Below are 23,521 nucleotides of genomic sequence, written 5' to 3' on the forward strand. Positions count from 1 at the left end.
TCAGTTCCCTTTTAATTTCTAAGTTCTACTCTCCTGTCCTTCTCCTTCCTATCTTGCTCTCTACTCCTGCTCTGATATGACAATGCCCTTGCACTGTAATTATTCTTAGACTTTTGTACCTTTCTTGTGGAATAGATCTCACACGGTTTTTCCAAGCATCCTTTTCTTGGTTACAAAAATTCAACTATAAATTCAAATCATAAAATGAATAAGAAGTTAACAAAAGAAGTTAACAATGGAGATCAATTACATACGTATCCATTGAGACTAGAAATTCATTATATGTCACTAGCTCTACAAGTGTATTGAAAGTCAAAATCCGTAATTTTTGTGATTACACTATTATTAAAGTTTTGTGTATATAAACACAGTCAATTTTACCTTCTGTCCATGGAATAAATCCTTAGTTCCCTTTTGATGACTTTTGGTTAATTGTTTTGCAACCTCGTGGAACGTGCTTTAAGTTGTAGATGCCTGCTTTGTATTGCAGCAGCAGTTAACTCATGGCACTTGAAGACTGGCAAAGTTCTCATTTCAGTTTTAGTATCAGAGGACTTCATAGCAATCCTACTATAATGGGTTTAATAATTACTAGTACAATTTTAGGAACACTTTCCCATTTTCTTTTCTATTAGATTCTGTGGGGCATTTGGGGTATGCACAGATAGGCTGGTGTCCAGTCGAGCTGAGGTCTGAATCCCGGAAGGGTGATAATTCACCTACATGACATGGTAGGCATTCCCTCATGTAACCTCCCCTCCCCAGCCTGAAAACTGTTTGCTCAGGTTTCAGTGTTAGAGAGCATCGGGGAGGAGCTTGCCGCCCTATCATCCTGCCACTCCCACTGCCACTGCCTGCCAACTCACTGTTCCAGAGCTATCACATGTTCACCTGAAACTTTACTCCAAGATGATTTGGCAGGAATCGGGCCCCTTACCCTGTTTCATAACTGAGTGTCAGAAATAGTAAAAGCGAACCTTAAACAGAGCCTTGTCTTGGGTCCATCTTCCTCTCGTGCCACCTAGTTCCCCCTCTTCTCTTCCAGGTTTCCAAGATGCCTTTCCAGACTAGAACCCAGACATGTTAGCCGCTGGCCAGACACAACAGATCTGGCGCCCACGAGGGACTGAGAAACGGCAGAGGACATTTGGAAGAAGCACTGCTGATTTGGAGCTCCATAGAAGAAGAAAATAATTAAAGGAAATTCATACCGGAGAAGGTCAGTGTGGGCTAAGTTGAAACAGCATTTAACCTGAGTGCTAATTCACTTAGGTTCAGCAGTGAAGCTTGTCAGGAGCTAGGAACTTGACAGGCGGTTAGCCGTGGCTCCCAGAAGCTACATTTTTAGGCGTGAGAAAAGAAAGGGTTTATTAAAAGGAAATTAATAATCAGGTGGATAGCCGCAGTAAAAAACTGCATCGTGCGGGAGGAAAATGTCCCAAAAAGCAGAGAGAAATTTCAGGAGTGCCATGCTTTGTTCTCTCTGGGCTTTACAGCAGAAGTACTCTGCCCCCTTTGTGTCTTTGTCTAATGTCTGGTGTACCAGTCCATTCATGTGTTCAATTCATGTATGTTCATGTCCAGTCTGTATGAATGAATGTTCTATGTTTTATGTTGGATAATAAAGATGGCTAAAATACTTTATCTGCAAAGCTGAGAGCTGCCACGTGCTTCAACGAGGAAACAGACACATGGCAGGAGGGCCCCTGATGGAAAAACTGTTCCTTATAGGAAAAAAGGAGAGTCTACAGTCTTTTAGTTTCAGGGTAAAAAAGCTGATAAATGTTTTTTTTTTCCTGGAGGGTTCTCTACAATTGTGATTAATGTGTTTGGCAAATGATAAAGTGCTTTTTATTCTATGATTGTAGCTTGAAAATTATTATTTTCTGATTGGTCTAAATGTAACTGCTTCATTTGTTTTGTTTTGTTTTTTTTTATTGGTAATGTGCTCTGCATGTTTTCACTATCAGCTCATAAGTTATGGGTTAAGATTAATAATCGTTTCATTGCTACAGATGGTTAGTCTTAAAATTAATAACTCGAGTTTAGAGTCCTTCCAACAGGTGACATAAGGCAGGCCAAGAGGCTGGGTCTCTAAAGATATTTCTAGTTGAGATAATAATTAATGTGGTTCCTATCCTAGAAAGTAAAATTAAGATAAGATTTAAAACAATTCCTCTTTATTAAAGGATTAAAGCTTGCATGTGTTGATAGGTATTAATTGGCAGCCAAACTTCGTAATATGATAGTAATACTTCTAATATTAATTCTATAAGTAATAAATTGTTTTGAGATTGGGTTTTACTTTCCCAAAGTTAATGTTGCAAAGGAAACTTAATAATTCTTTACAGATCTAGCTAGATGCTGTTTTATTGAAGTTCAAATTCATAGTTTATAAAGAGTCAATCAGTCCGTAAAATTTATCAAGGCATTACAATCTGGTTTGCCTTTTGTATAGTTATATTATATCCAAAAGTTTGTATTTTTTTCTCTCTCCTTTGCATCTTAATGATTATAAGGTTTTGCTTCTAGTGAGTTTGTAATAACTAGAATATTTTGCCTGTAATATGGCTAAATATTGATCTACATTATGTAAGAAATTTTTATCATTTCTGCTTCTATACAAGAAGCCAAGAGTTTTAATCATTCAACGTATATTTTTTTCCTAAGCGAAAAATGTTTTATTAACTAATGCTTCTCAAGGGAAGTTTACCTTAAATCCTTGCTCTCACCCAAAAGATTCAGAGACAATATCTTTTTATTACTTAGGGTTTTAGTTTACTACAAAAGGTTTTGCAAAAAATAAGAAAGCTTTTATAATTGTTATTAATTATATCCATTGGTAATTAAATATTAGCTGTGCCCAAAACAATTCTTTGGCCAGAAAAAAAAACATTATTTTAAAGTCATTTTCTCATCCTCCCAGCCAATCGTTGGCCTACGTGGGCCCAACTAGCTCCTGGCTGCTGCAGGGCAGGGCCTTGAGACACACAGTTTCCCGGAGCTATAGTACTGTGGGAGGCCGCCATAGGTGGGCAGCCTTACAGCGAACTCAGGAGAGGGCTGCATTCACATTTGCCCCGAGCCTCCACGTGTCCTGACCAGAGTAGCCATATTGTTCTCACTAAGACCCAGAGTAAGTTTTCTAGCCTACAACAAATTGGGCTGCCTTCAGCCTCTTCTGCCTGAGAGAAAGGCCAAGGGTGGATGGCCAAGGTCGACGTGGTTTTTACCTCAAAACAGTTTCTACTGTGGTACTAATAAAAAATTGTAAAGTATATTCATATATTTTTAAAAACTTATAACAAGAATTGTGTCTTAAAAACCTGACTAGTGTATGTTCAATACAGCAATTTATTTGGTTGTTACAAAATATTAATAATTGACCTATTGCATACCATCATTTTAAATAGATTAACAACCAATATCCCAAATATAAGTTAAAATTTATTTTTATGCATGCTTTTATATTTTCTATGAACTCATGCATGCATATATCCCAATTATTGTGTTTAATAACAACCCCTATATGAGACGTAAGTAAATGTAAATTAGATCACATGCTTAGTCTCTTAAGTTTCCCCGTTTCAGCACAAATAATCTAGTTGTGTGCTGTAGATGGTGTTTTAAAATGCTGAACAATCAAACCTTAATTTGTATATTAATAGTCAATGCTATATCTCAGAGCTCACAATTCTTAAGATTGTTCGTTCCTCAGATGCTATTAATTCTCAAATTTGCAATTGCTTATGCATATACAACTCATGGAAAAAATGCTGTCCTTTTAAGAAGGCGGTTTTTAGACATTTATTAAATTGTTCTAAATTGCCTGAACATTTTAAAACAATGCCAGGCTAAATTTATATTTCAGACAGTCTATAGGTCGCACATATAAGGTAGAATAGATATATAACCTCGTTCTTTGTATATTCATAGCAGCTATGGTTTAAAATAATATTTTAATATTCTTAAAAATTGTGCATGTATAATTCTTTCCTTTTAGTGTCCTCAGTTACTACTTGTTTCCACATAATAGTGTTAATTCTTGAGGACTTTTACTTAATAATTTGCTACAAATAAATGCTCTTATTTCTAGTTAATAAATAAATTATGCACATGTGACTCTTAATAACTTTTCAAGCTTTCTAGTTATGACTGCTCCTTAAGAGAAATGATTAAAAGTGCAATTAGTCCCTGCCCCTTTACAGCCAAGTATTCAAAAGATTAGATATTGTAAAACTTTAAAACTTTTACTTCCTAAAAGACAAAGAAAGGAGAAATTGTATCCATATACATACTATTTAGTGTATTTCCATGCACACTATTTAAATCATACTTTTATTTTAAAATTTTGAAATTTAAATGTCAAAGAATTTAATAAATGCTTTATAGTATCTTAAAAGGATCTACTTATTGGATTATAGATTGATCCTAAACAGCTACATTATTAGGGAAGGGAAAAACAGGTTCTCTCCACAGAACGCTGCAAAAGCATGATGGTTAATTCGTGTGACGAGCTGGCAGGTAAGTTGATTCAGTGCCCTGATTAAAGTGACCAGGAAACTAAATTAGATTCATGGTTTAGATCCATCCTTGCTTGCCATTTTTCGAGTTTAGACTAGCTTCAAGCCTTTTAACTTTATGGCACAAGAACATCAGAGACTGTATATTCTGACTTAATAAGATTAGTCATTTAATAGAGTCATAATGATTTTTCTCTTTTCTTCATTGTGACCAGTCATTCTAACTCAATCTTAGACTGGTCTAATATTTAGTCCAATATTAGAGATTCCTATTGTAGATAACTAATCTTAATTACCGAGCAAAGTTAATTCAGAGCACATCCCCCACTTCCAGAGAATCTCTGGCCTTTTTACTAATTCTAAAACCAGCCCGGAGACTGAGCTTGAGCTTTGCTAATTTGCAACTGAACAATGTACCTGGACTTCCCCAAAAGAAGATTTGCATTGTTACTTTCTTATTGTCTGGATCTCATTTTTTTCAAGCAGGTCAATCAACACCTTCAGTCTGACTGCAGTGGGTGTGCATCCCCACCCCCAAGAGCATATAGGTGGCAACTGCTATTTTCATTCTAATGACATTCCAGCACGTATTGTGGCTTTAGGTCTGATTTGAGATTTAGGTTTACTACAAGGGCTAGAAAGGCAGAAATTTCAAATATTAGAAGAGATTGGTTTTTATTCTGATAGATGGGCTTAGTCCCTTAGCTGGTCTCTGGTTTTCCACCCTTGCTGTTATTGCAAGGTCCCCTTAGTTCCTCAGGCTGTGGGAATAACAGAGATGAGGAGGGAGACCTCCAGGTCCTAATATAGCCTAAGAGCCACAAATTGTGGTGTTACTAGTGACATAATTCTTGTCGAGGCCTTGCTAAATCTGAGGTTGACAATTCTCCTTTAGGAGCTGCACAGTACTCAGAACTGTGCATACCGATTTGTGATCATACGAATACAGTACGGGTACTGCCTGGGTGCCGAAATTTACTGCAGGGGAAGGTCCAGCTTGACCATTTCTGGGTTCCCTGTGAGATACACCTGGTTTGGATGGAGGTTGGTATCTAGTTCCAGTTACAACCAAAAATATCTTTCTAAGGCTCTGCCTCCCCTCCCCAAAAGATACCAAGGGCCATAAGTGTGGGTTGTGACAGCACCCACGGGAGGAATTGGGTCAATTTCCCCCAAGCCACGTTTAAAGCCCACTCATCTATGGATGAGAAAATCATTTGATCACCTCAGTTAAGCGTGGCCTTATTAAACTTAATTAATAGGGGGGAAGAGAGGTTGGAGACCATACCGTTAGAAGGACAAGCCCTTCACAGCCTCTCACCCTAAAAAGACAATTGGCCTTGTACTACAGAGCCAGTTGTCACCCCTTCCTCCCAGTTCCCCGCCTGTCATCTAAGAATGCGGAGGAATATCCACGTACTCTCCTTCAGTGTTATTCATAATAAAATGCCTTTCAATTCATATAGTCAGCCTTCGCTAGGGTTCCAATGCCCTGCAGCTGACTACTTGGTATTCAGATAAAAATTTCTACAAGGAAGTCACCTATTCAGTACTAATTAGCATTATAAAAGTCAGACCCATCAGCTCATGGCTAGTCTGCTAGTTGTTTACTAGGATAGAAAGGACAGTCTTATCCAGATACGATTTACCATAAGAAAAGTTAAAAAAATCTCACTGAGACAGGTTTCTTCATTAGGCCCTAGAATTCAGGCAGAACTAAAGGGCATAAATAAATTTCATGCCTCAGTGCAGCCTTTTATGTTTTATATTAACAACAGGGAGGAGATGTAACCTCCCCTTCCCAGCCTGAAACCTGTTTGCTCAGGTTTCAGTGTTAGAGAGCATTGGGGCAGAGCTTACTGCCCTATCGTCCTGCCACTCCCACTGCCGCTGCCTGCCAACTAACAGATCCAGAGCTATCACATGTTCACCTGAAACTTTACTCCAAGATGATTTGGCAGGAATCGGGCCCCTCACCCTGCTTCATAACTGAGTGTCAGAAATAGTAAAATTGAACCTTAAACAGAGCCTTGTCTTGGGTCCATCTTTCTCTCGCGCCACCTAGTCCCCCCCTCTTCTCTTCCAGGTTTTCAAGACGCCCTTCCAGACTAGAACCCAGACATGTGAGCCACTGGCTGGACACAACACCCTCATGCTCCTGGAACTCTGGCTCCTGCCTAAGTTACCGCCCCCAACAGTCCCCACAAGAGAAGCATGGCTAGAAGTCACATAGGCAATGTTCCAAGCTTCTGACCTTCAGGCTAAACTCTTTGCCAGTTACCTAGCAACAGTAAAGACTTTAAAAAGGGCGTTCAGCCCCTCCTTGCTCTCTTACTCCTCTCCCTCACCTTCTCACTCCTCTCTCATACTCCTCACTCTCCCCCTCTCTCCTCTCTGTTTGTCTTCTTTCTCACTCCTCTCTTATTCCTTTGTTCTCTTACTTCTCACTCTTCTCTCCTCTCTCTTTGTCTTCTCCTCTCCTCTCTCCTTTCCCTCTCTCCCTCTTACTTTCTCTTTCTCTCTAGCCTTTCCCTCTGTCTCTTTTCTACCTTCTTTTTATTTCCCCTGCCTTTCTATATTAAAGCTCTAAAACCATAGACAGGCTCTGCTCATCAAGATCCACTATGCTCACTCTCGCCAGTGTGGGAACTTCTCATCCCTCATCCCTCTCTCCCATAACCTTGGGGTTTTAGAGAATAGTCCCGGGGCTTCCAGGTTGGGCTGCTCCTTTTCCACCCCCTGAAGAGTGGGTCAGAGGCTTGGATGCCCACCTGGGGATGAGTAGAAAGAGTCTGGCAGCCTTTCCATGTCTGTCTGACCAGAGCATAGGTGGAACTCTGGTGGGGTGTGAGCCTTCCCTTCCCCCTCTTCCCCAGGGCCCCTTTTTTAGTTGCCACAAGATTTAGCATATCTGGTATTATATTGAGGTCCTTAATCCACTTGAAATTGAGCTTTGTGCATGGTGACAAATATGGATCTATTTATATTTTTCTACATACCAACTGCCAGTTATATTAGCAAAATTTATTAAAGATGCTTTCTTTTTTCCATTGTACATTTTTGATTTCTTTTTCAAAGATCAAGGTTCCATAAATATGTGGGATATTTTTTCTGTATATTCAATATTATTCCATTGATCAACCTGTCTGTCTCTGTACCATGCAGTTTTAATATTGTTCTGTAGTAAAGCTTGAGGTTAGGGATGGTGATTCCCTGAGAAGTTCTTTTATCATTAAGAATGTTTTTTGCTAGTGTATGCAATGGTGTCAGCATTTGGAAGCTGATTATGGGATGGATACCTGGATATGGCAGTCTCTAGATGGTCCATCCTTTTGTCACAGCTCCAAACTTTGTAACTCATTCCATGGGTGTTTTGTTCCCAATTCTAAGAAGGGGCAAGATTTTGCTGAAAGGACCCAGATATAGATGTCTCTTGTGAGACTATGCCAGGGCCTAGCAAACACCGAAGTGGATGCTCACAGTCAGCTATTGGATGGATCACAGGGCCCCCAATGGAGGAGCTAGAGAATGTAATCAAGGAGCTAAAGGGATCTGCAACCCTATAGGTGGAACAACATTATGAACTAACTAGTACCCCGGAGCTCTTGACTCTAGCTGCATATGTATCAAAAGATGGCCTAGTCGGCCATCACTGGAAAGAGAGGCCCATTGGACTTGCACACTTTATATGCCCTAGTACAGGGGAAAGCCAGGGCCAAAAAGTGGGAGTGGGTGGGTAGGGGAGTGGGTGGGAGGGTATGGGGGACTTTTGGGATAGCATTGGAAATGTAAATGAGGAAAATACCTAATAAAAATATAAATAAATAAGTAAATAAATAAATAAATACATATTTTTTAAAAAGTAAAAAAAATGTTTTTTGCTATCCTGCTTTTTTTCCATATGAAATTGAGAATTGTTCTTTCCATGTCCTTGAAGAATTTTGTTGGCATTTTGATGGTGTTTGCATTAAATCTGTAAATTGCTTTTAGTAGGATAGCCATCGTTACCATGTTAATCCTACCAATCCATGAGCATGAGAGATCTCTCCATTTTGTAATGTCTTCTTTGATTTCTTTCTTTACAGACTTGAATTTCTTGTCACACAGCTTTGTTTCACTAGTTACCCGAAGATACTTTATATTATTTGTGACTATTGTAATGGGTATTGTTTCCCTTATTTCTGTACCATTCCATTTATCATTTGCATAAAGGAAGGCTACTGATTTGTTTGAGTTAATTTTATATACACCTACTTCGCTGAAGTTTTTTATCAGATGTAGATATTTGGTTGCTTATTTATACTATTATATCTTCTGCAAATAGTGATACCTTGACTTTTTCTCTGCCTTTTTGTATCCCCCTGATCTCCTATTGTTGCCTTCTTGCTCTACCTAGAACTTCAAGTACTCTAATAACTCAGGCTCTAAAATCAAGAATTGATAATTGGGACCTCATGAACCTGAGAAGGTTCTGGAAGGCAAAGGACATAGTCAATAGGAAAAATTGGCAAACTACAGATTGGAAAAAAAAAACTTCACTAACCATCACATCTTATAAAGGGCTAATATTCAAAATATACAAAGAACCCAAGAAGCTAACCTACAAAAATCCCAAATGAGCCAGCCAAAACTGGAGTATAGATGGGGTATAGAGCTAAACAGAATATTCACAACAGAGTAATCTCAAATTGCCAAGAAGCACTTAAAGAAATCCTCAAAGTCCTTAGTGATCTGGGAACTGCACATCTAAAGAACTGTGGAATTCCACCTTACACCAATCAGAATGACTAAGATAAAAATACTCAGGTGACAGCACATGTTGGTGAGGATGTGGGGAAAGAGGAATACTCCTTCATTGTTGGTGGGATTGTAAACTGGTACAACCACTTGCAAATCATTCTGGCAGTTCCTCAGAAAACTGGAAATAGGTCTACCTGAAGACCCAACTATACTACTCTTGGGTATATATCAAAAAGATCCTCCACCATTACACATGGACACATGGTATAATATGTTCATAAGCAGATTTATCTGTGATAGCTAGAAGCTGGAAACAACACAAATGACCTACAACAGAATAATATATACAGAAATGTGGTTCATTTACTCAATGGAATACTATTCAGCTATTAAGAATGAGGGCATCCTTAGTTTTGCAGGCAAATGGATGGAACTAGAAAATATCATCCTCACTGAGATAACTCAGACCCAAACGGACATGGATGGTATGTACTTAGTATCAAGTGGGTATTAGCCAAAAAATACAGAATATTTAGGAGACACTCCACAAAACTCATGAAGGTTAACCATCCAACAGACCCTATTTAGGATTGTTCAGTCTAGCTTAGGAGGTAGAAGAAAGCAATCATGGAGTGCAGATGGGGGGAAAGCCCTGAGTAAGAGAGGGGAGGTGGAGGGGAGAATGGGAGCATGATGTGGTATTGGTGGGTACAAGACTGAAGCCCTGAGGGCCAGCAGAAAGAATGGAAATATGAAACCTCAGGGAATGGGAGGTGGGGACCCTAGAAAGCATGGAGGTAAGAGACTCTCAGGACTCAAAGGAGGGACCATAGATGACATGCTCAACAGTGGTGAGAGGGAACTTGTAGAGTGCATTTCCAGTAGAAAGACAGGACATTAAGTTGAAGGATGGGGATATTATCCCACAGTCAAAAACTCTGACATAGAATTGTTCCTAACTAAAAGAACTCCTATTCTAAAAGAACTGGTGGAGACTTAGGGAAAGATGGTCCAGTGACCTGCCCCTTAGGATCCATCTCAAGGGGAGGTTCCAAGTACTGACAGAATTATTCATGCTAGAGTGTGCTTACTGATAGAAGCCTAGCATGGCACTCCTCTGAGAGGCCCAACAAGTAGCTAACTACAACAGAGGCAGATATTTATACCCAGTCAATGGACTGAAGACATGTAGCCCTATGGTTGAATTAGGGGAAGGCTGAAAGAAGCTGAGAAAGAGGGTGATCCCACAGGAAGACCAACAGTCTCAAATAACCTGGAACCCAGAGATCTCTCAGACACAGAGCCACCAACCAGGCGGAATAAAATATTTGCTCCAAGGCCTCCCACACATATCTAGCAGAAAACTAACTGGTCTGACCTCAGTAAGAGAAGAAGCCCATAACCCTCAAGATACTTGAGGTCCCAGGAAGTGGGGAGGCCTGTTGGAGGTGGGGGGAGTGGTGGATTGGGGACATCCTCATGGAGACAGGGGGAGCAAGAATGGATGTGGAACTATGGAAAAGGGGACTGGAAAGGGTTGACAACTAGACTGTAAAAAATAAAATAAAAGTAATAAAAAATTGACGATGTGAATTTGAAAGAGAGCAGGAGTGTATCTGAAGGAAGAAAAAGAAAGGGGGAAATGTGTCCTTCTTACCAGTTGGAACATCTTCTGGATATATGCCTAGGAGAGGTATTGCAGGATCCTCCGGTAGTACTATATCAAGTTTTCTGAGGAACCCCCAGACTGATTTCCAGAGTGGTTGTACAAGCTTGCAATCCCACCAACAATGGAGGAGTGTCCCTCTTTCTCCACATCCTCACCAGCATCTGCTGTCATCTGAGTTTTTGAACCTAGCCATTCTGACTGGTGTGAGGTGGAATCTCAGGGTTGCTTTGACTTGCATTTCCCTGATGATTAAGGATGCTGAACATTTTTTCAAGTGCTTCTCAGCCATTTGGTATTCCTCAGGTGAGAATTCTTTGTTTAGCTCTGAGCCCCATTTTGTAATGGGGTTATTTGATTTTCTGGAGTCCACCCTCTTGAGTTCTTTATATATATTGGATATTAGTCCCCTATCTGATTTAGGGTTGGTAAAGATCCTTTCCCAATCTGTTTGTGGTCTTTTTGTCTTATTGACACCCATGGAAGGAGTTACAGAGACAAAGTTTGGAGCTGAGATGAAAGGATGGACTATCTAGAGACTGCCATGCCTGGAGATCCATCCCATAATCAGCCTCCAAGCACTGACACCATTGCATACACCAGCAAGATTTTGCTGAAAGGACCCTGATATAGCTGTCTCTTGTGAGGCTATGCCAGGGCCTGTCAAACACAGAAGTGGATGCTCACAGTCAGCTATTGGATGGAACCCAGGGTCCACAATGGAGGAGCTAGAGAAAGTACCCAAGCAGCTAAAGGGGTCTGCAACCCTATAAGTGTAACAACAATATGAACTAACCAGTACCCCCCGGAGCTTGTGTCTCTAGCTGCATATGTATCAGAAGATGGCCTAGTCGGACATCATTGAGAAGAGAGGCCTTGGTCTTGCAAATTTTATATGCCTCAGTATGGGTGAAAACCAGGGCCAAAAAGTGGGAGTGGGTGGGTAGGGGAGTGGGTGGGGAAGGGTCTGGGGGAGTTTTGGGATAGCATTTGAAATGTAAATGAAGAAAATACCTAATTAAAAAAAAGAAAGGGGGGAATGATTTAATTATACTATAATCTTAAAAATACAATAAATTTAATAAAATTTTCCTAAAATAACCCCCAAAATGATTGGATGTACCACTCTAAACCTAGCATATCTCAAATACCTAACCATAGATAAAGTGACATAACACCCAGAAACTGTTCTGCATACAAAGAGGAATCTTAAAACAAATTGATGAGCTACAAAATATACTCAGAATATTACATGAAGAATATTCATAAGAATGAAGACAGGGGCATCAAAAGAGCCAATCCTAGTCAATTATTATTTTTTTAAATTATTATTATTTTATTTTTTTGTGAATTTCACATTGTACAACACAATCACACTCATTTGCCTATCCACCATCTTCCCTTGCAACTCCCCCAAAAGAAAATACAATAAGGTAGAATAAAAATATCTAATTGTGGAAGCTGTAGTATGTTACATTGTGTCACACACTATATCCTTATGCCCTTTCGGTCACAATTTATTTACTTGAAATGTTCAATGCAATGGGTCATTTGTCTGTTTGGCAGCTTCTGGTTTGTGTTACACTATCTATAGCGGAACCTATTAGGGAACTCCTCTTGGATATTGTGTTACTGTCCTGTGTCATAGGGATCCTGTCACTTTGGATCTATAGTACTGGCACTTCAATGTGCTTCAGCAGATGATAGATGATGTAGATGTTGGGGTGAGTCACCTTGAAGCCCTGAATCTGGGAATGAGAGGTAGGTTACTTGGTCGTTCCACCAAATCTCATGTGCCCACTTCACCAGGGAAGGCTCTTCAGCACTGCTTCAGGTGCTCACCCAATGCTGCAGCCAGCAAGTGGCTGGATCACCCACACACCCTCCACTAGGATCAGTTCCACTGTGCTGCTGTGGTGAGGTACAGGGCCCAATCTCTCAATTGTGATTGACTTTTTTTAAAAAGAGAATATCATTCTGAGTGAGGCAACCCTGACCCAGAAGGACACACATGGAACATGTCCATTTATAAGTGGATATTAGCCATAAAGTATAGGATAACTATGCTATAATCCACAGACTAAAGAAAGCTAAGTAACAAAGAAGGCTCAAGGGAGCATGCTTGAATCTCACTCACAAGGGGAGACAAAATAGACATCAGAGATGGATAGAGAGAAGGATCTGTGTGGGAGACCAGGTAAAGAGGGGAACTTGGATGAAATCACGTGAGGGAAGTAGGGTGGTAGAGGCCTAGGAGAGGGGATAGAAATCAGTGGAGATGGTTATCTTAGTGATTATCTGGAGACTTGGGATAGGAAGAGGCTCCTGGGGATCTATGGGGTGACCCTAGCTGGGACTCCTAGCAGCTGTGGATATAAGGGCTGATGTGGACACCTCCACTATTAATGATACTCTGCTATTATTGCAGATAGAAGCCTTTCATAACTGTTCTTTGAGAGGCTTCATCTATCAGCTGATAGAAACAGATTCAGAGACCCACAGCCAAACATTAGGTAGAGCACAGGGGATCTAATATAGGAGGAACAACAATATGAACTAACCAGTACCCTCAGAGCTCCCAGGAACTGAACCGCCAATTAAAGAGTACACATGGTGGGACCCACAGCTCCAGCTGCATATAAAGCAGAGGATGGCCTAGTCAGTCATCAATGGGAAGAGAGGCTCTTGGTCCTGTAAAGACTCCAATCCCCAGTATAGGGGAATTCCAGGGCCAGGAAGCAGCAGTGGGTGGGTTGGTGAGCAGGGGGGAATGGGGAGAGGATAGAGGGTTTTTGGAAGGGAGACCAGTAAAGGGGATAACATTTGAAATAAAAATAAAGAAAATATCTAATAACAAACAAACAAAAAACCACACATATATACACACACACAAAACAACCAACCAAACAACCAAGCAAGCAAGCAAGCAAGCAAGCAACCAACCAACCAAAAAGAGTAGATGATAGGTTTGAGGGGACCAGAAAGGTCGAAGACACCACAAGAAGACCTACAGAGTCAAATAATCTGGGTACATGGGGGCTCACAGAGAAAGAACCACCAAAGAGCTGGACCTAGGCTCACTACACCATTTTCAGTGCAGTTCCTGTGGATCACCTAGCAATTAAAAGATGTGCTTTCTCTGATTATGTTGTCTGACTTTGGATCCCTTTCCTGTGACTGGACTGTCTTGATGGCCTTCAGTAGGAGAGGATAGGTTTAGTTCTGCTACAACTTGATGTCCTAAGGCAGATTGGTACACATGTTGGATTTCTCCATCTCTAAAGAGAAGGGGAAGGAATAGTGGGGGTCAGGGCTTGTGAGGTTGGGACTGTGATCAGTATGTAACCTAACAAACTAAATTAATTAATGAAAACAGAGTGAAAGCCCCCTACACATATATCAATGTAAATATTAAAATAGTTCATATAAATGCTAGGAATATTATCTATCTATCTATCTATCTATCTATCTATCTATCTATCTATCTGTCTGTCTGTCTGTCTGTCTGTCTGTCTGTCTGTCTGTCTGTCTATCTATCTATCTATCTATCTATCTATCTATGTATCTGCCAAATTCTATATTGTTCATAGGGATTTTTAATCAATTAATCTTTTATAATATAATATTGGCTTCAAAGAGTCTCTCAAACAAAATGAAAAACCCATCTGTTTTTGATTCACGTTTAGAAAATGTGCAAAGGCAGGGAACTTACCACTGACATCATTGATGCCTCAGAACATATGATTTCATCTGCTAACTTCAGTAGCTCCTGAAACTGATTGTCATCATACTCAAAGCGCTCCCCAAAGATGATGGAGCAAATGATGTTGCCAACAGCATTGTTGATCCTGAAGTGAGGGTCAAAAGGCTGTCCTGGAGATGGGGAGGAGGCATTGAGTCAAATATATTTATTCAAACAACCTCTCTCTCTCTCTCCCTCCCTCTCTCTCTCTCTTCCTCTCTACCTGTTTTCCTTTTTTACCTCTTCTTTCTTTCTTTCTTTCTTTCTTTCTTTCTTTCTTTCTTTCTTTCTTTCTTTCTTTCTTTCTTTCTTTCTTTCTTTCTTCCTTCCTTCCTTCCTTCCTTCCTTCCTTCCTTCCTGTCTGTCCTTTTATTTTATTAAGTTTCTACTCTTTGTGTCATAAAATATGCATAGTAGAGCATAATATGGAGTCTCGCCCCCTACATGGAACCACGTGTGTTTAAAGGGCATTGGCAATATGTAGGAAGTCACATAAGTAATCAGGCAATTACTTATGAATAATTCATACAATTTGTTTATAGTTCAACAATTTGTTTACTGACCCATTCGGGTGATTAGGTTCAGTGCACCTGAGGCAGGACCATGGTTACTTGTTAACTGTTCTGTCCTCAACGCCCACCACACTGCAGGTCAAGGACAAACTTTATACAGCAAGTAGGTGCTCAGTGAATGAAATAGCCAGAACCTCCTGTACCACCTTATGATATGCCCACCTTTCTCCTCTCCTATGGCCTTCACAAGATGGTAAGCCTCTTCTTGTATACACTGCTCCAAGCTCTTCTTCCCTAATCCAAAATTCTTGAGTATTGTCAGTGCGAACTTTCTTTGCTCCTTCCATGTCTGGCCACTAGAAAAAACAATGCCTGGGGAAAAAAAGAGAGATTCAGCATCATGATATTTTGAATATAGATTTAAAATACTTAAGAAACTGTATTAGACACATGTACAGAAGAAATGAAGGGCAAATATGGAAATTCAGCTGTCTAAAGAGAATCCCAATGTAGGAGGATAATATGTTCTGGTGACTTGCAACAAAACATAACTCAGTAAGAGCTTCTAATGAATTATATAATTTTGTTCTGATAGGAACTCTATAGATTTATTATCAATTAAGAAAATGCACATTTCTCTTGGTAAAACACTGAGGCATCATAATACATTGTAACCAAAAGTTATCAAAAAGCTGGGAAAGTACACTACATACTCATCAATGGACAGGTCATAGAAACAGAAACTATAAAGAGACATGGTGAAACTAACAGAAATTATGGACCAAATGTATTTAACAGATAACTACAGAATATTTCACCCTAAAACAAAAGAATATACCTTCTTCTCAGAACCTCATGGTACCCTCTCTAAAACTGACCATATAATTGGACACAAAACAAGTGTCTTAGGGTTTTACTGCTGTGAATAGACACCATGACCAAGGCAAGTCTTATAAAAAACAACATTTAATTGAGGCTGGCTTACAGGTTCAGAGGTTAAGTCCATTATCATCAAGGTGGGAGCATGGCAGTATTCAGGCAGCCATGACGCAGGAGGAGCTGAGAGTTCTATGTCTTCATCCAAAGGCTGCTAGTGGAAGCCTGACTTCCAGGCAACTAGGGTGAGGATCTTATACCCACACCCACAGTGAAACACCCATTCCAACCAGGTCACACCTATTCCAACAAGGCCACACCTTCAGATGGTGCCACTCCCTGCTCCAAGGATATACAAACCATCACAAGTTTCAATCAATACAAGAAAATTGATATAATCCCAAGCACCCTTTTAGATCACCACAGACTAAAATTGGCCTTCAATAGCAACAAAAACACCAGAAAGCCCCCATACACATGGAACCTGAACAAGTCTCTGCTCAGTGATAACTTCATCAGGGAATAAATAGAGGGAGAAATTAAAGATGTTTTAGAACTTAATGAAAATGAAGGTACAGCATACCCAAATTTATGGAACTCAATGAAAGTAGTGCTTAGAGGAAAACTCATAGCTGTGAGTGCCTCCATAAAGAAACTGGAGAAATCATACACTAGCAACTTAACAGCACATTTGAAAGCTGTAGAACAAAAAGAAGCAAGTACACAAAAGAAGGGTAGACTGCAGGAAATAATCAAACTAGGGCAGAAATCAACCAATTAGAAACAAAGAGAATTATACTAAAAAAAGTCAACAATACCTGGAGCTGGTTCTTTGAGAAAAATCAAAGTTAAACTCATATTTTATTGGATATTTTCTTTATTTACATTTCAAATGTTATCCTCTTTCCCAGTTTCCCCTTCCTGAAACCCTATCCCATCCCCTCACCCCCTGCTTTTTTGAGGGTGTTCCCTCTATTACTCACCCACTCCCACATCCCTGCCCTTGCATTGCCGTACACTGGGGTATTGAGCCTTCACAGGACCAAGTGCCTCTCCTCTCATTGATGCCTGACAAGGCCATCCTCTGTTACATATGCGGCTGGAGCTATGGGTCCCTCCATGTGTACTCGTTGGTTGGTGGTTTAGTCCCTCGGAGCTCTGGGGGGGGTCTGATCAGTTGATATTGTTGCTCTTCCTATGAGGTTGAAAACCCCTTCAGCTTCTTCAGTTCTTTCTCTAACTCCTCCATTATGGACCCTGTGCTCAGTGCAATGGCTGGCTGTGAGCATCTGCCTCTGTATTTGACAGGCTTCTCAGCAGACAGTTACATCAGGCTCCTATCAGCATGCACTTCTCGGCATCCACAAGAATGTCTGGGTTTGTTGACTGTATATGGGATGTATCCCCATGTGGGGTTAGGTTCTGGATGGTCTTTCCTTCAGTCTCTGCTCCACACTTTGTCTCTGTATTGCTCCTGTGAGTATTTTGTTCCCCCATCTAAGAAGGACCAACACACCCACACTTTTGTCTTCTTTCTTCTTGAGTTTCAGGTGTTTCGCACGTTGTATCTTGGATATTCTAAGTTTCTGGGCTAATATCTGCTTATCAGTGAGTGCATCTCATTTGTGATCTTTTGTGACTAGGTTACCTCACTCAGGATGATATCCTCCAGATGCATCCATTTGCCTAAGAATTTCATGAATTCATTGTTCTTAATGCTGAGTAGTATTCCAGTGTGTAAATGTTCCACATTTTCTGTATCCATTCCTCTGTTGAGAGACATCTGGGTTCTTTCCAGCTTCTGGCTATTATAAATAAGGCTGCTATGAACATCATGGAGCATGCATCCTTATTACAAGTTGGAACATCTTCTGGGTATATGCCCAGGAAAGGAATTGCTGGATCTTCTGGAAGTCCAATTTTTCGATATGTCCAGTTTTCTGAGGAATCGCCAGACTACCCCACCCAGGGACCCTTCCCATATACAACCACCAAACCCAGACATTATTGCATACGCCAGAAAGATATTGCTGACAGGACCATGACAGCTCTTTCTTGTGAGTCTATGCTAATGCCTGGAAAATACCGAAGTGGATGCTCACAGTCATCTATTGGATGGAACCCAGGGCCCCTAATGAAGGAGCTAGAGAAAGTACCCAAGGAGCTAAAGGGGTCCGCAATCCTATAGGAGGAACAACAATATGAACTAACTAGTATCCCCAAGAACTGTGTCTCTAGTTGCATATGTAGCAGAGGATGACCTAGTCAGACGTCAATGGGAGAAGAGGCCCTTGATATTGCGAAGATCATATGCCCCAGTACAGGGGAATGCCAGGGCCAGGAAGCTGGAGTGGGTGGGTTGGGGAGCAGGGAGGTGGGAGGGTATAGGGGGCTTTGGGGATAGCATTTGAAATATAAATGAAGAAAATATCTAATAAAAATGCCTAAAAAAGAATAAGCTAGCATGAGTACACAAAGAGATCATTAAATCAAATTATGTGCTTAAAAGTTGAAACAGACTTCAATCATATTAAACCATAAAAGCTTTACTTTCAGCAATTTCCTAACTACTCCTTGAATCAATCATCCCTTAATTGTACATGACTGACTACATTATCTGCTATGTGAAGAATGGTCTTGGGTATAAGTGATTAATAGTGAGAAGAATAGATAGAAATCATTCTCATTGTGGGACATATAGTATCTGAAGTCCACATTTGAGTGGATACAAAACTGTTGACATTGGCAAGAAGAGTCCAGCTGCTAGTTTTTATCAAAAAGAAAGAGAAGCTTTTGAGTGGAGTTGGATAGAAGAGAAGAACACTTCGCATTATGAGGCTCATTTAGGGTACCTGGCAGAAAATGCAGGTATGGTAGCGAAGATATTATCTTTGTAAGTTACAAAAGAAGGAGTTTGAACACTCAAAGTGACAAAAAATGATAGTAAGTTAGCCTCGGATGATGACATTAAAACCCCGTGGACTGAAATTATTCAAGAGAGGTCATCATTATGTATGACTCAGACGACAGGAAAGTGGGATTCTTAGAGAACTGTCAGAGGGGTAAGTAATGAAAAAAAACAAGGGCAGGAAACAAGGTGCTTGTTGGTGTTGACTTCAGTTTGAGAGTTTCAGGAATATAATAGTGACTTCTGCCATACATGTGCTGATTCTAAATTCCCATTCCTGGCAAAGTTTATTTCATATGCATTGTTCAGGTGTATGTAAGTTCTTAGAAAAAACTACAATTAATATCAGAAGATCTTATTTAACTTATTGGACTTCATTAGATTTCCTGAAACAAAATATAGCATAATGGGAAGGTTTTATAGTTAGTCTTAAAGAACTTCAGTGTTTCATAAGTTAAAAGAAAAAATAAAACAATAAAAATTATAGGAAATATCTGCCAAAGAATTTGTAAGAAAGTTTGTTACTGAAGGATTAAGAATGAAAAGAATCTGATGATTTTTAAAAATTTCTTCAGTTCTGTTGTTATGTCTCCCTTTTCATTTCTGATTTCATTAATTTGGATACTATCTCTGTGCTCTCTGCTTAGTATGGCTAAGAGTTTTTCTATATTTTTCAGCATCTAATGAAATGATTATGTGGATGACCCAGATATACCACTCATGGGCATATACCTAAAAGATTCTCCAACATATAGCAAGGACAAATGCTCTACTGTGTTCATAGTAGCCTTATTTATAATATCCAGAAGCTGAAAAGAACCCAGATATCCCTCAACAGAAGAATGGATACAGAAAATGCTAGTCTATTCTAACACTATCTGGAAGGTTAGAAATCCTTGTGCGGCATGGCCTGAATGATGCAGTTTATGGAGTCATAAATAAGAAGAGCCTCAGCAGGAGGAAGGTGCCTCATATCTGTTTTGCTAAGGCAGAGTGTTGGAGTAGAAAAATGGAAATGAGACACATGTATTGTGCTTTGGGTGTTGTTGTTGTTACTTCCTACCCATGTCTCTGAGTTAGACTGCAGTTAGACATGGTTTCTCCAAGACACTCTTAGAGGGAGATGTTCTCAATCCTCAGATGGCTGCTTTCATCTGAGAAATTTAGTATCCAGCTGACTTTAAAGATAATACTGCCTGTTATTGGATCCCTTTCCTGTAACTTGGCTGCTTTCCCTAGCTTCAGTAAAAGAAGGTAAGCCTAGTCTTACTGTAACTTGATAAACAAATGCTGATTGATATTAATGGAAGGCCTTTGCTTTTCTGAGGAGACAGAGAGGAGGGATAAATGGGAGGGTGAAAGTAAAACAATAAAATGAAACATTTCATGAAGGACTTGATTAATAGGGATATTATAAAATTACAGACATAAAGCTACCTTTATCATATGATCCACACAACTTCTATTATACTGGAAACAATATTATCAGCATCCCTTTATCTTTTGAAAATTTCAAAAAAGTGCAATGCATCTTGCTAATATCCTTTTCCACTCATTCCCTCTAGCTGTCAATGGAACATTGCCACAGTTTCCCATTTTCCATCTGAATTCAGGTCTTGTTTTTAAAAACCCAATGAATTCAATATTGCTGCCAATTAAACTTACCATTATTTTTAAATACATGTTGCCTTGCAGCTAAACTGGGGCGTTTCAAAAAGTTTTGTTCCATGCCAGTGATAGCTTCTTTGATTAAGGGCAGTCCACTTATGATCACTGAAGAAATGTAACCAAAATTCACGCTAATTACGTTTCCATACTTCTTCACAAACTGAAAAACATTTCAATAGTCATATTTAAATGTACCTGTTTCAGTGTGTTAAGGGGTCTAAGAGAGATGTGTGTTTGGTGGACTTGTGTTGAGGGGTCTCTGTTTTAATGTGAATGGATGAATTCTTCTTAGTCTGTGGAAATGTTTCTGAAAATGTTTTCCTCCTCTGAACTAAACTCAATTTCAATTAAAATGGAAAATACTATATAAAATGTCAATGGTATAGGTGAGTATGAAATTAGAAGTATTCTATCATGTACTCCTAAAGGAAGGTTTAAGGATGTAAATGTCAACAAATTATCTGGGTCTCTACCTGAAGAATTCTAAAGTCTCAGCAAAGGCAGAGGCTCAGGTACTCATGACCTGACAAAGGCTGAGAAAAGTGTGTGAATGTTTTGTACAGCTTTCATGGACATCTTACAAAATCAACAGCCTGTTTGTCTGGGGAATATGGCCCTCTCCACAGCATCAGCCAGACATGAGATGTACATGTATAAATAATGAGACAAACATGGAGGGGAGTCTGCACATCTGTGTGAGGAAAAGTTACCATTGTGTCATAAGTTTCTCCCTCATCGCTACTCTATCAAATTTTAATTCAGTTTATAATGTGAAGTTTCTGCTTATACCTTTATTCATGCTTTCTCCATTAAGAACTCCGTGATCACCAATGTTTCCCTAGACTACATGAGTTTATAAATGTCTTAAAGAAAGCAAGGTCTCTAACCTGGTCTAGTGAAAGCAGGGAAATAGGGTTATCAATCCTTGGGGAGTTCAAGCTGTCTCTGTACAAGTCTGTTGTAGTAAGCATGGAAAGCTTTAGAAAAATGTATGATATCAACCTCCTAAAAATGTGACCATGTAATAGAGTTCCTCATGGTATGGAGATTCCCAACCATAAAATTGTTTTGTTGTTACTTTATAACTATAATTTTTCTAGTGTTATCAATTGCAATGTAAATATCTATTGTGAAAGAGATCTGATCTAAGACCACAATGAGGTCAAGAGGTTCAGAACCACTGTATAAATAGATAGGGTAATGGAATAAAGGGTGTAGGTTAAGAATGGAGACATCTCTGAATATCTGTAGTGATGGAAGCACATAGGCTCAATAACTATAATAACTTTATAATAACTTTAATAGATCAATAACTGTGGCTGTTTAGGCAGTTGTGATCTTTCAAGTCTCAAGCTCCCAGCCATGAAAGTGTTAAAATTCACCCCTTCCCTCACAGGATCCTGTGAGGAAGAATAAGAGAAGCACTGGGAGAAGCATTTTGTTTGGTCCCAGCCACCCACAGCATCTCTGAAAACTGAATGGGCTTTGTGTTCAAAGGGTCAGAGACACAAATGCATGTTGACAGTCAAGAGAAAACCTTACTGATTTAACACAACCACACTCACAGAGATTTACAGCTGTACCTCTGTCAACCAAACCAGGAAAGAGACAGTGTAGATGAGAATATACTTTAAGAATGGTAGAAACTCCCCAGTGGTGCAAAATACAACCCTGCTACAAAAAACTCAACAACATAAAGCCACAAGCTTGATCATGCAAAATCACCACAATCAATTTTAATCAAAAACAGGAAATCTCTTGAAAGCAGAGAGAAAAATAAATGTTGTATCACTTATGGGCAAACTACAAAGGCCAGAACAAAGCAGGACTATGTAAAAGGGTTAAGGGAAGCATTTCATCAACCTAGTGTCCCATAAAAAGGGAAAAGCCAGTGTGGGCATGGAGGGGAGAATCATTCTGAGGTGGGAAAAGATATTTCGTTCTGCTGTGCCCCCTCTGAAGGAATGGAGAAAGGAAGTGCTTTTCGTCAGAAAGAAAGCTGTGAACTTGAAGGGTTAGAAAAAAGACAGGGCCATGGGAGCAGGAGTAAGGAGCAAAGGCAGGAGACTTTTCTGTCTTTGAATTACAGTTGCACAGGACACTTGCGAGATTTGAGTCTGATATGGTTCTCAGTGTGTGTGGAGACTACACCTGAGACAGCTGTACCTACAGGAGAGACAGGGACACTCTATGCTTGTAGTCACTTTAATTCCTGAAGAGAGCGGTATTAGTAAGTCTCTTCAGCTGAATGTGCCTATTGCATAACACAAAGCAGCTGTGGTTTAGAGGATTAAAGAAATATCTGGAAAGAGTGAAGATGACTACTTGAAAAGTGTTCTGCATTCAAAAACCCACAGAAAAAGGGAAATGGGAGAGGAAAGAAACAGAAATACAAAAGACAGTAATAAAATTAAGGAGTAATATTCCTTATATAACAATAAAGTACATAAAATGATCTACTCTTTGTAGCTAATTTTAAGGGATAGGAATAATATATAATGGACCAGTAAGTATGAATGATAATTATAAATGTGGCCCAAATATACTCTGTCAAGGCACAGGGCATAGGAAATTACTACAGATAAAAAACAGTATTACAAAGAAAGTTGGTCATTGCAACCCCCCCACCTATTGATCTCAGACATATACAACACACACACACACACACACACACACACACAAACACGGGAGGAGGGTAGTAGAGAAAGCTGAGAAAAACAGGCAAACTCCTAATGGAACTGGAGACATCAGTGAACCTTTCTCTAGTTGATAAAATCAGTAGAGAAGCAGCCAACACACTATAGAATAAATAAGTATCTATAAGAGAAAATCATATTATGGAAAGTTTGATAAAGAGCACAGGTTTGTGTGTGTGTGTGTGTGTGT

The 23,521-nt window shown here is 39.6% G+C and overlaps 1 protein-coding gene across 4 annotated transcripts in view; it reads right to left on the reverse strand.

Moving 5' to 3' along the window:
* Cyp2j11 (cytochrome P450, family 2, subfamily j, polypeptide 11) overlaps positions 1–23,521 on the reverse strand; it is a 54,186-nt gene that overhangs the window by 29,939 nt on the left and 726 nt on the right. Inside the window, exons 2-5 of one of the 4 annotated variants that reach the window (XM_011240375.3) lie at positions 20,633–20,795; positions 15,406–15,555; positions 14,642–14,802; positions 12,371–12,677 (exon numbers count right to left, since the gene is read on the reverse strand). In XM_011240375.3, the coding sequence (XP_011238677.1) occupies positions 12,597–12,677; positions 14,642–14,802; positions 15,406–15,555; positions 20,633–20,795 (555 nt within the window). In that variant the 3' untranslated portion in view covers positions 12,371–12,596. Of the gene's footprint in view, positions 1–12,370; positions 12,678–13,844; positions 14,208–14,641; positions 14,803–15,405; positions 15,556–20,632; positions 20,796–23,521 lie in introns of those variants that run through there. The other 3 variants (XM_011240376.3, NM_001004141.2, XM_006502615.1) reach the window with 3 other exon arrangements.

The sequence above is a fragment of the Mus musculus genome, chromosome 4 (genome assembly GCF_000001635.26).
Source record: "Mus musculus strain C57BL/6J chromosome 4, GRCm38.p6 C57BL/6J".
Lineage (NCBI taxonomy): Eukaryota > Metazoa > Chordata > Mammalia > Rodentia > Muridae > Mus > Mus musculus.